The 13,090-nt window shown below is 34.2% G+C and overlaps 1 protein-coding gene across 1 annotated transcript in view; it reads right to left on the bottom strand.

Annotated features, from left to right (window-relative positions):
• Nucleotides 1-13,090, bottom strand: part of CEP128 (centrosomal protein 128kDa) — a 141,359-nt gene that overhangs the window by 1,532 nt on the left and 126,737 nt on the right. Inside the window, exons 21-23 of the mRNA XM_010583791.1 lie at nucleotides 10,668-10,745; nucleotides 8,581-8,694; nucleotides 4,798-4,906 (exon numbers count right to left, since the gene is read on the bottom strand). Of these exons, the coding sequence (XP_010582093.1) occupies nucleotides 4,798-4,906; nucleotides 8,581-8,694; nucleotides 10,668-10,745 (301 nt within the window). The remainder of the gene's footprint in view (nucleotides 1-4,797; nucleotides 4,907-8,580; nucleotides 8,695-10,667; nucleotides 10,746-13,090) is intronic.

Consider the following 13,090-nt stretch of genomic DNA (forward strand, 5'->3'; position numbering starts at 1 on the left):
TTAAACATCTTCAGAGAAACAGATACAATTTGCTGATCAACCATCAATGTTTATATGAAACATATATTTCATTACACAATATTATAATTTACACAGCAAGTAATATGGTATTAATAAATATTCAATATTCATAATGCTATGAATTGAGAAACTGACTTATTTTTCTAGAGAAACAGATTTTAATACTATATAATACAGGCATGGCCAAGAACTTTCTTACACAGAAGAAATGTAAAGTCTATTTTTAAAAATTTGATAATTCCACTAACATTTATTTTCCATTTAATTTTCCAGCATTTTTGTTTACATAAGACAAAACAAACCTGAAGGAATATCTTTACCAATAGCATGGACTAAAGTCAACAAGTGACACTGAACAGGTGTTCTTAGGATAAGATCTATATACCTTCACAGCAGGGTGTATATATAATGCTTATTTCTAAATACATTGTACTGCATCAAAATCTAGACAATATGAATTGACGGAACATGTTATGATAAAGTGCTGGAGGGAAAAAAATCCAAACATCCAGCAATAATTTAAGAAAAGGCAGAAATTAAGGGGAATAAAGCGGATATCAGCTTATACAACGTACCCTTCTTCGAATGGCCTTCCTTATATCATAACTGTGTAAGAAAAGTGATCCTTCCTGACAGTTTGTAATAAATATCCACAGTGCAATTTTTTAATAGTCCAGTACAATCTAGCAGTATATAACCAAAAGTTATTTAATAGGGAGTAAGTCTTCACAGTTTCATTAGAAGGAGTGAGATGTTTTCACTTTCAGAAGGAGAAACAAATCACTGTATTTGGGACATTAGTGAAAGAGTAAGTTAAAATTTTTCAGCATAAAGTTTTCAGCATTGGTCTAAAACTATGCAACTGTGTGCTATTTCAGCTGTACCTCTTGTGGTCAGTATTCAAAGTAAAGTGAAAAATCATAAAGAAAATTCATTGCCAATCTAAATCAATTTGCATTTTTCAAAGTGATGATGTCAAGTTTCCAATCATTCCATGTTCTTATCCTTGAGCAGCCTTAGAAGGTTTTGTTCTAGAATGGTGTCCCACAGCATCATGATGTTACCATGTCTTTTTACTTTTAATTGTTATTTATTTATAAATGTCAATACAAATAATCTTAAGAACTTATGAAAAAGTATACATAGAGGGATAAAGACAGACATCAGCATACACTGCAGGAGTTAATTGTTATGACAATAAAATCAACATTCAGGACAACTTGTTTTTATTCAACCATGATATCATTCCTACTATATAACAAGAGCGTTGTGTATCACCAGAGCCAAAGGGTCAGAGAAGACTGTGATCCCAGCTACAGAGGTTGGGAAAACTGGTGGCTATTTTCTTCTCCGTAAAGTCACAGCTTATGAAGCCCTGGAACATAAATTCCCAACAACAACAGAAAGCCTGAAAGCCATATGGCTTCTGGGAAACCATCCAGGTTAAAACCTTGAAGTGATGAACTGTACAAAGGGAAAGGCAGGACCCTATTCACAAAGCTAATGCAAAGCATGTGTAACTCTAGAGACCCTTGTAGTACAAAATTTAAGAAAAATACAGTGGCCATGAAAAACATTTTCTGAGGATTATTCTTTAGATAACAACTAGTAGTTACTTTTTAGACCAACTGGTTTGGTCTCATGATACAGACTGCAAACCATGTCTAATGAATGCTTCCTTGTATAAATTATTTTCTCAGTTAAACTTCTTTCTTTCTAAGAAAATGGATATAGAAATAAAAGCTCATTCCCACAGCATCTTTAAAATAGTTTGTTATGGAAAAGCTGTTATAATTGTAGAAATTATACCAGCAACATGAAGACCAATCATAAAACAGAATGATAATGTTAATTACTTTTCCTTTTAACTGCCTGCTGCACTGGCAACTTCTTACTAAATATATGTATGGAAGCAGATTGTTCCCTTATTTATTTTTTTCTTACTTTTTGTCCTTCCTTCTTCAACCAATTTTAAACTGAAATCCCAGGATCCCCCTCGCAGATAATTAATTTAATATTATATCAAACGTGTCTGCTCTCCTCTGTGGTGCTCTGTACAAGTCATAAGAGACCCACATTGGGAAGAGAGCTTCTCATACTATTTATTGACTATATAATTTGTAAGGTTTCATGAATTTAAGAGAGATGGAGTAGGGAAACATGAAATCACAAAGGCTTGCAAAAACTGCTCTAAAAGGTAAATGAAAAAAAAAGAAGTTAATTCTTCTGTTTCTGAAGAAGTAAGGAGATAAATTAATCACAGAAAATAGGTGATGACATTTATAGGTAGATTTATTGAAAGCTGCAGGAGGTTTGGGAGCAAAAGACCTCAAATTACACTTTGCTGTCAAAGTTTCAAATTATAATAATTAGTATCATTACTGAAATTAAAAGTTCATGGTGTTTTGTGACTAACATGACTGAAGAAGCTGATTTTATCATTTGCCACTCACTGGCAATTACAAGAAAAGCTCCATAATGTTAATACCATTGCAGAATTTTCACTGTCCTCAAGAACTATAGCAACAACTTCAAAATACACATTTGACTGGTGGAGATCAGGTTCAGTATAAAGGTAAAACATTCAGTCACTAACCAAAATCTCTGGAGTAATTCACATACCTTAGTGCCATAAGCTACCACAGACGTCCACAAAGGGCTGTGAAAGATGTGATGGGAACTATGGAAAAACTATGCCTTCCTGGAATGACAGCTAGAAGCATACTCTAGGACATCTAAAATGACACCAGGCATCTTCAACAGGCACCTGTCTTGCTCTCATACTTGCTTACTAAGCATAAAGAACATACAATAGCACTAACTCTTACGAGAAAAGAATCAGCAAAGTGAGAAATTAAGAACACCACCTTCATTCTATCAGAGTCAAATCAAGTCAGGGATAGGAAAAATATTCTATGCCTACTTCTCTACTTTAGCCTCAGAAAATTTGACTAATGGATTTTTATAGAGTACAAGGAAGAAACTAAAACTCTCAAGATCTTTGTATCCAGTTCCATTGCCTTAAAAACAAATAGGAAAAAGTGAAACACATTCACTGTTTTCTTACTTTTTTGCTTTAAAAAAAAAAAATTTTAAAAATAGCTCTTTACCATCTGGGCAAAAGAACAAAACTAAAAACACTCTCAGCACCATTCTGGGATATGGAAAATATGAAATATGAAGATCAGCTTAATTTATGATGTGAAAAATACCTTCCTAAAAGTTTTAAGCAAGACAAAAAAAAGAAGTCCCTCAGCCATGCCTGAACATGGTTTCAAAAGGAGCTTTCCTCAAATGAGGAAGACTTTGCAAATATTTCATAATGACCAACACTGAATCACTACTGTCTTTCATTCAACACTTACTTTTTTACCTCCAGAAAGCTTAGTGCTGGTAAAAACCAGTTGAATCAGAGAACTGGTTCATCAGATTGGTATTCAGATCACACGGATCCTATTTCTCTGACAACTGTCTAAAATTGATTAAAAAGTACTAAAGTAACAAGTTCCATTCAGGTTAAGCAATATAAAGATACTGTAATATTTTAGGAACATTTATGCCACATCTTTAAATTCCAGCAAGTTTTTGCAGTGGAATCACAGAATTGTTGAGGTTGGAAGGGACCGCTGGAGGACATCTAGTCCAACAGGCCTGCAATGTATGGGTTCTTTCTTTTCTGTACCCCAACCAGGCTGAACTATACTTTGACTTACAAGACTGACAGGAATTAGGTTAGGGAAAATGGAAAACCAACTCTGAGTCGGGGGAAACTGTTCCTGAAGTACAGATGAGATGGAGGCATTTGCTATTCCCTCTACTGTTATTCAGCATGCTCTGCAAAAAGATATTAATCACAACCCACAGATTCTGAAAGGAAAAGAAACCAATTACCTTTAACCTCATCAGATCAACTCAGGACTTACTGGTGAGCAGTAATGTACTGCAGCACTCATTCAAAGATGCAAAGGTTTGAAAGTGCAATGAAGCCTGAAATAGGACTTTCCATTACATAGAAGGCAACTTACTGAATAGGTTCCCAGTACACAAACTGGCTATAATGAAAAGAAATAGAAGGTGATATCCTTCTGAAGAAAAGTATTCTGATATCCATGTGCTGATATGCTCAAAAAAAACCCTTAAAAACTTTTTTTAAAGTTAGTTTTGACCCTTATCCAAAGGTGTGCCTGTACCAGATAAAAATCTAATATTTCCTATCTTTTACTGAGCAGATCCTAGCTGTATCAGAGATCTTGTGATCTTGCATGACCACAAGTTGTGCACGCACTAGGGGATAGAAAAAATAGTTAAAAACAACTATGGAAGTAGAAGCTGAAGTAGTGAATTCAACTTTTGCTGTTAAACTGCTACACAAGCACGAGACTAACTGGTACAAATGAAAGATCTGGGAAATAATCCTTGGCTGAGGATGTCTCTCTGGTCCCTGAAAAGATACACAGCTAACACAGGTATGATTCTTCATGCAGAGATTCAGAATCCAAGTGCAGCCCTTTTTTTTTGTTGTAGGTTTGGATGCCAAACAGAATATATTGTATGTCCCAGTTAAAAAAACCCAAAAAACTATCAGTGGCATGTAATGAAGTATTTCCTAGACAAAGGCATCCATCCAGTATCTAAAGCTAAAACACAGGAAGACTCTTAAGATGGTTCTAGCATTTTTTTTTTGTCAAAAAAGTCTTATTCTCTCAAGTAAAACAGCTTTAGAACAGGAAAATACATTACTTGTAGATTTTTTTTTTTCTGTGAAACAATACTTACAACCTGAATCTGAGATCAGTGAGCTGGACAAAAAGCTGTTTTGAGTTCGCCAACTAGAAGAGGGGGCAGCCACTTCTATATCAGAAATTCCAGCATCCATTTTCACATTCTATGGCAGGCAAGAAAAAATAATTTTTCTGTTAATATCAAGCAGCTGCAAACTTTCACAAAAAACATACAGTAGCACACATATGCTGTGTGCTGTGATTTCACACATGCTGGAAAAAATGATTTGAATTCTCAGAATTCTCAGTATTGCAGTTAGGTTCAAATAAATTTGCTTATGAATTTCATGACCATTTCATCACCACAAAATCTCTGCAAAAAGCTGCTCTGCCTTGACAAAAGCATTGGGAGCATTGCAAGTTTTTGTTACTACGATCAGTTGCAAAACCACTGTTTCCTGTTTACATCACATCCACAGTTCAGGACAAAGCATAGCGGCAGGGCAGACATCAGCGAATGATGAATTCCTCATCAATGAATGGTCCACATTAATTCACTGAAGTTCCACAAGTAAGTAGTAATAAAAATTAAATCCATTTTCCCTGCCACTGAGGAAACTCAGTCTTCATTGATTTCTCATATCAAAATACCTGAAGTTGCTTTTCCATTTTCCTGTTAAACCATTAAATAAAGTCTGAAGTACAATGTTACTATTTATGGCTAGACCTATACAGTACAGCATTTTGGTGAGTAAAGTCATTTTGGTCTATAAGATAAAAAAAGATGATCATTTTAAACAGGCCATTTAGACAAAAATCTCTGTAAATCTTTATTAGCACTGCAGCAAGTAGTCCCCAGTTGCAATACCTTCCAAAATAAGATTAAGAGCTTGGTTTGGTATCCAAATTACTCAGTTTCTTGAAATGAGAAGAGATAATAACGCACAAATGCATCACTTCATAAAACACTCAATTTTCCTACTGAATTCTTATCATAAACAGCCTCAGGGAATTTTGTTAAAACATCTTGCAATTTATCATTCATGCTGATACTACGATGTGAAAACAAACAGAAAACAAAAAAAATTCAACATTCATTTAGAGTTACAATGAGCTTTTGTCCCATCACTGAAGAGGGATTTATTCTATTAAGACTAATGGGAATTACATGTATTAATCCCCTTATGTGCTGATGAGAGACTTAATACCTAAAGTGTACGTAGCACAGTAACAACTTTTAAAGAATAAAAAAAGCTTGTGTCTTTTCATTCTGCTTGCAGAAATGCTATCTTAGAACAGAGCTTTTAAACAAGCAAGGTGCTTCTACCAGCATCTGTAACACAAAATGGCTTTCTTGCTACTGAAGTTTTAACCCACAGAATGTACCTTTTTTCATGCGCTTCATTTACAGTTACATCTGTATGCTGTGTTTGACTAGCTGATCAGTTGTTCATGGCAGGGAAACTGTCATAAAATATTTGCATCTACCCATCATAACATTCATGTCGAGTTTTCTTCTAGCTTTCTCTTTTGATTTTGCTTCAGTTGGTATTCACTATTATTTATTTTATTTTTATACATTATATTTACCTTTCTTTTTCCCCAATTTCTTCTTTATCTACTATCACTCAGCCCTTTCTTAGTTGAAAAATCATGATAGTTCTACTTGATGGTATTCTGCCAGCCTCTGGCCTCCTTTAGTACTGGAAATCTTACATTTTAACACATACAAATAGCAATTATGATTATCCTGGGTGTCTAAGCAACAGGTAGTTTACAGCCATCTGACAAGACTACAGAGGAGTAGGAAGACTGAGTGGGGACAAGTGAAATCATAACAAAGGAAGAAAAATAACTGCTTTTAGGGGAATGTTCAAGTTTGGTTTCATTTTTGCTCCTTTAAATGGAAAGAGGGTAGGATGCAGGATTAGATAATGCCTGTCTGCGATTAATGTTGGCAAGCAAGCTGAAAGAAGTGTATTAGAAGAAAGGCTAGAAAGAAGATCATAATGGAGGAGAAAGATTAATTCCACAAGTAATTTTATCTAAAATGGCCAATGTAAGAATTTTACAAGAACTCCCTTTTATAAAACATGCATTTTCTTATCACCTACCAAAATCTACTTTGTATAGCAGAAGCACTACATTGTGTACAGAGCATGAATCAAAACTATCAGAAAGAATGAATTTTGATGTCCTCAAGCCTACACTCTTCCACCAATCAATTTCGGAGACTCCCAACTGACAAATAGTAAAATAAAAAAAAAATTAAACAACAATGCATTTGAGTTAGTTCCAAGAGAGGGTAAGAAAGGCAAGCATTAAAAAGGGGTTTTTTTAGACTAAGCTAGCCTGATCACTGAAATCAGATTAGCACCCGTCTGTTACTTGTTTTTGAACATTCTGTTCCATTGGTAACAGCCGTGACAGCAGAGTACTGTATGTCATGCAAAAACGCAATTAGGCCTGACTAAATGGAAGCCATTAAATGCTCTCTGTTGTCTAAAGAAAGAGGAAATAGTTTTAGAATCAGCTTTATACTGGATTCTGAATATAGAGTTCAAATTATGCATGCTCAGTACATTCAGTCAGCTTAGTGCAACATTATATTCTACTGTCAGCTGATTGCATTCCACTTAGCTTTTCAATGTTTTCCAAATTTCAACAGCTACTGAATTAGTAACTCTTATGTGAAGGCAAGAGAAATTCAAGAAACTGAAGATTATCATTAGCAACATACTGAATCTGTCCTGTTTCTTCCTTTCAATTCTTTCTTACAGAAGAGCAAGGTGGTTTTTTCAAGTAGCTTAATACCTTCTTCTTACAACAGCAACTTACTAAGCTAAAACACTATTTATTTTACCTTTTCCACTTTTTAAAAGACCTACTGGTAAGTATGTCCTCATTTTACAGAAGGAAGACCGCTATGGGGGAGGTGGGGAACACAAACAGCTTGAAGTTTTTTGATACATGGTGTGTGATCCTAGATTTTGAGCTCAACTGCTCAGAGACACTGGTAAGATTCATTGCCAAAGAATCTTGAGTTAATTTGGATAAGTAGTAGAAATACTAGCATGATTCTTCAGTTCTGATAATTTATTTCAACCATGTCCACAAAAAATTGTAGTTCTGCTGAAGTAAGCTGCTATCACAATGACATGCAGTTAGAAGTGGTGTAACAATGAACAAGCTAACATGAAGAGAAAGAAAGCATGTTAACGACTGGAAAGGTGAACTCATTACAGGCAATGTTTCTAAACAAGAGCACTGTATTTGTATTGCAGGAAGTTGAGTTAGGAAATTATGCTCAGCCCTGCTGTCATCAACTGGTGACCTTTAGCAAATCACTTCCCCTCTGTTTGCCTGGATTTCATTTATGTATGAAATAGACATCATACAGTATCTTTTGTAAAGAATGCAAAGATCAACTACTGAAAAATCACTATACACAATCTACAAATTAATCACCCTTTTAATGGAGGTAACACGTTTCTATATTTATCTTATACATGAAAGGACAAGGGAAAATTGAACAAACCAATCAAAAAATTGCTGTACACAGCAATATGACAAAGCAGGTAAACACTTCAGAGTAGTAAGACACAGTACGACACTTTTCTGTGAAATTTTAAAGATTTTTTGAAAGTATCCGTGGCACTTTACAATGAAGACAACACTTCTGTCATCAAATTTTACATCAGCCATGGCAGCTACATAAAACAGAAACATTCATGAATGATTTTAGTCTGTGTTTGTACTAGGAGTTAATATACATAAAATAAGCTTAGGTTGCTGTTTGAAAGTAATCAGCAAACGAAAGTGGAGTACACACACACACCTTGAATTGTTGGACTCTTTGTTTTGAATCTTCCAGCTGTTGGTGTAGAGAACTCACTATTTCTTTATACTTCGTATACCTTTCCTCAATCATGTCCCTTCGGCATTGGGACTCCTAGAAATGCATTGAAAGATCTAATGATTTTGTAATGTGAAAAGCAGTTAATAAATGTTGGCTGCCTATTGTAAACACAGGTATCACCAAGGATTTTCAATATAGGAAGAATGAATTAATTACTAACTTTCAGGGGCCATATGAAAGCCATATGAATGTTCTATACAGAAAACTAATGTTAAAATGAAAACAGGTTAAAATGCGAACAGCCTCATCCTTAACTGGCAAATGATTTCTTGTAACTCCTTCCAAAATTCAGTAATATCATACCTTCTAACAAAGAAATTCTGTAGTGGTGAAAAATTAATTACAATACTGTAGAAACAAGCACTTGAAGAAAAAAAGTGTTCCAAGGATATGGACTAAACAATATTTTCAAATAAGAAAACATAACGCTTCTCACTGAACTAGCTAACAATTCACTTGAATGAATACAACTACCAGACATCTTGTGAGGCATTATCAAAGATTTACTTTCTCTTTCCTTCTCCCTTCCTATGAAAACATTGAGGGAAGAACTTGCTAACAGTGGAAAGCAATGAATGGCTTTGAAATACTTCATTCATGCGTACCACTTGAGAGTAAAATATGCTGTTGTACAAAAAAATCCTATGTGTTATTTTCAAATAGAAGAATTAATGAAACTCCAAACTGACATCATTCTCACAGCTAAGGTATAAAGCTTAGCTCTCTTGAATAATAAATTATTTATTAACAATACACAGTTGTAGGTAGGGGCTCATCTTAAGAAAACAATCTTTAAAAACTAAGCATCAGGGAGAAGGACAAAGCTCAAATTAAAGCAAAGAATTTGGGTTCCAATCTCAAAAATGCTGGCTAAGTGATAACTACAGCAAACCAGAAAATGACAATGTCATTGCATAGTAATGTTAAGCAAGAGAGTACAAGTGTGAAGGAGATTGTAGAAACCCCACATTCAAGCTTCTGCTTTGCCTAGCTGAGATCAGAATTTTTCCTTTGGCAGTGCGGAACCATTGGAAACAGAAGGCAAATGTCAACCTCCATCAGAGCAAAAAGCTCTTCTGGGGATACCTGGGATGTGAAATTAAAACTATACACCTCAAGCATATTTTTCTTTAAAAACCCAAACATTTCAATCAGAATTTTGTTCCTAACTCTGTCAATGATGACAGCAATAAAATAGTGTACATGTATTAACACGTGACCTCACGCAAGAACACTGAGAATAAACAATGTTTCAAACAAGTATGTTTTGAAATGTTTATGACTACCTCAGGATGAGAAATTCTATATAGCAAATAAAATGAAAATCATTATGCATTTGTCGATCTGTGATTTAATACTGATTTAAAATTTATAGTGTGCAATGAGGTTTCAAATTATTTTTTAGTAAACCACCAAATTCATGTATGGAAAGTAATAATACGGTGGTTTAGCCACTGAAGACTTAATGTGAGGCTTATCACTCTTGACAGTACTCCACCACTACTGTCAATATGTCCCACTGTGTCTAAGCAAACACACCTTGATTTGATAGTGGTACTGAGAAAATAAGTGACAATTATTGGCATTATGTCAAAAGAAAACAAAAAAGCTATAAAGCTCACTTATTTTCATTTATACTTTAAATATTGAAGTGACTGGCATAATTTATTTAATTACAAAATTTTAATTTTTTTAACAAGTAATATCAGAATTCACCACTAAATACAAATATTCTGAACCGGTAATTAGGACTTGACCTATTATGCCCAGTTATCAATGTTTGCTAACGTTATGGTGCACCTCAGCAGTGTTACTAATTAGGACTAAATTTATAACCTCAAAAAAACTGTATAAACATGAAAATACATTTCTATATGGTTTTGCCTATTTAATATGTACATATGTAATTTTAAATATCTTATCAACCAATTTATACATATAGAGAGGACATTAATTAACCAAAATATTTTAGAACTGCTGGAAGAGTCAAATGAAGTCTTTCTCACGCCAGTATCTTTGAAATCTTCTAATAGGCTCAGGTTTTCAGGAACTGACTCCAGATGGTCTAAAGCTACTTGAGTACTCTAAAGAACAGAACACAAGATAAACATAAAAAATTAATCTCTCAGCCATCTCAAACATTAAAAATCTATTCCATCTATGGCAACAGGTTTATAGGTATGTGTGTCTGTACATTAAACAGGTCAACAGTCAACAGGCTGTTAAGGAAAAAGAAGGACAAAACCACACAGCACAGTTTCCTTAATTTGAATCTTCATGAATAGTTGCCAGTTTACTGAGCAGAACAATACTTACTTACAATTTTGGAGTTTATGTAGCCTTTAGAATGAAATTTTCTTTTATTGCACTTCAGGGAGTAAAGTACATTTAACAAAAATATAAATGTATACTTACAATGTTTATATCTTTGTAGTTAAACACATAGTAGAAACGTTCTTTTTTCAAATACAAATATGTGCAATTAGCACTTAGCTAAATATAGAACAATTAAATTTTGTATTTTTGGTTTAGACATACGGTGTGTACTGCTGAAAGAGGAATTACCACTCTAGGCAGAGTTAGGGTTTGACTCAACAACAAGATTTCACATCCACACCTGTGACACAAAAAAATCTAGTCTATAGCAAGATGCAAACAACTGAAGAAAATGAGTATCATGTTTGGGGTTTTGTGCACAGGTGAGGTTGGTTAGTCATGCATAAAGAATAGTCATGCCCCATAAGCCAGATACCTCTGGAACTTCTCAAAGGCTGCCCTTCTATTATTTGCTGAAGAGCAAGTAGAAACAATACTGTTTATCCTTTCTGAACAACAGTTGGTATTTCCTCTACAATTCTATAAATTACACTTCTTTGGATAAGGTTCTGTTAACCTGATATGCAATCTACCAATAAGGATCTTCATTAACCACATTACTGGCCTGGCACTTTAAAGCAAAAATCTACACCACAAATAAATTTCATCAACCCTGAAGTCAAATATCGTTATGCTGTAAAGTCTGTACAAACTTGCCCTTAACTACAAAAGCTCTGTTGCTAGTTGGAAAGTCTCAATCTAATGAAAAACATCCTATTTAGATCTCAGACTTAAGACCTGAAGAGACTAAGACTTTCAATCACACCAGGATAAAAAAAATCAGTGGGAACCTCTCAGCACAAGTGCAGTCTACTCCAAAAAGGTGGTTTGTACCACCTAAAGCTCCCTGACAATCTTCAAAAGCAACCCAATGAGTCAAGACTGTAATAGTGTACTATGCTGGGTATAACAAGCCATGAAACATCAGCAGTATTAGCAAACAACAAAAATACTTCACCAATGATTAATACTGAAGGAACTGTCCACAGGCTTCAATGTTACAAAAAAAAGTGTATATCCATGTAAGCTAATTCTTTAGAGAAGAATGTGATTCTTTAAAAGCATAGCTGATGTTTCTTTAGTTAAAAATCAATCACATAAAAATTTATTAAAAAAACAAAACGGGAGAAACAGCAATGAAATGAACACTCATGTGAGCAGGCAGCTTAGATAACAATATCAATATTGTTATATTAATATTTTGTTAATAATATTAAACACATTACAAATAAAATGGACATTATATATTGTGTATCAATGTAATAGGTACATTAATAATCTAGTAAGATATTAAATAGCATTATATGCAATATATATTGTACATAAAGCAACATACAAATATTATATATTTATACATTATCATAAATAGCAGTATTATTAAAATTACTATTTATACTTCTACCATGACTGTCTAGTGACCACAGATCTTTTTTCCTACATGCTGCTATTAATTATATAGACAAGTAGTTACCTGCATAATGAACTAATCAAGTCATTGCTCCTAACTTATAAGCAATATTGCAAATTACAATAATGCAATATATGAAAAGCCATCACGTTTTGGTCTGAACCAACCACTTGCTAGCTTAATTATATGCATTCTCATTCCTATAAGAGAGAGTGTACAACCAATCTCTATTCATCTTCTCTCTGCAACTTCTCATTTTACAGACCTCTTGCGATCTTTCCCATTCATAACTTTTGCAAGCTGGAGAGTCCTAGTGTACTTCATTGTTCTTCACGTGGAAGAAGTTTCATGCCTTTGATCATTCTTATGTCTTGTGTAGCCTCTCTAGTTCTGTGGTTTTTAAGATGGAGAGGGGGAGAGAGGAGTGGAAAACCAGAACTGAACAGAGCAACCTAAGTGCAGACACACCATCAATTTAGAAGCAATGATGTCTGTCTTGTTATCTGCTTCTTTCCTAACAGTTCCAAACATTCATTTTTTAAGATTGTAAGAAATATGCTTTCCATAACAAATGAAGGTCAAGTTCCATAAACAATGGGATTCATTTGCATCTCACAGGACCAAATTGTAACCAATATTAAGTCC

Source organism: Haliaeetus leucocephalus, unplaced genomic scaffold, assembly GCF_000737465.1.
Source record: "Haliaeetus leucocephalus isolate CR32 unplaced genomic scaffold, Haliaeetus_leucocephalus-4.0 Scaffold932, whole genome shotgun sequence".
Taxonomy (NCBI): Eukaryota; Metazoa; Chordata; class Aves; order Accipitriformes; family Accipitridae; genus Haliaeetus; species Haliaeetus leucocephalus.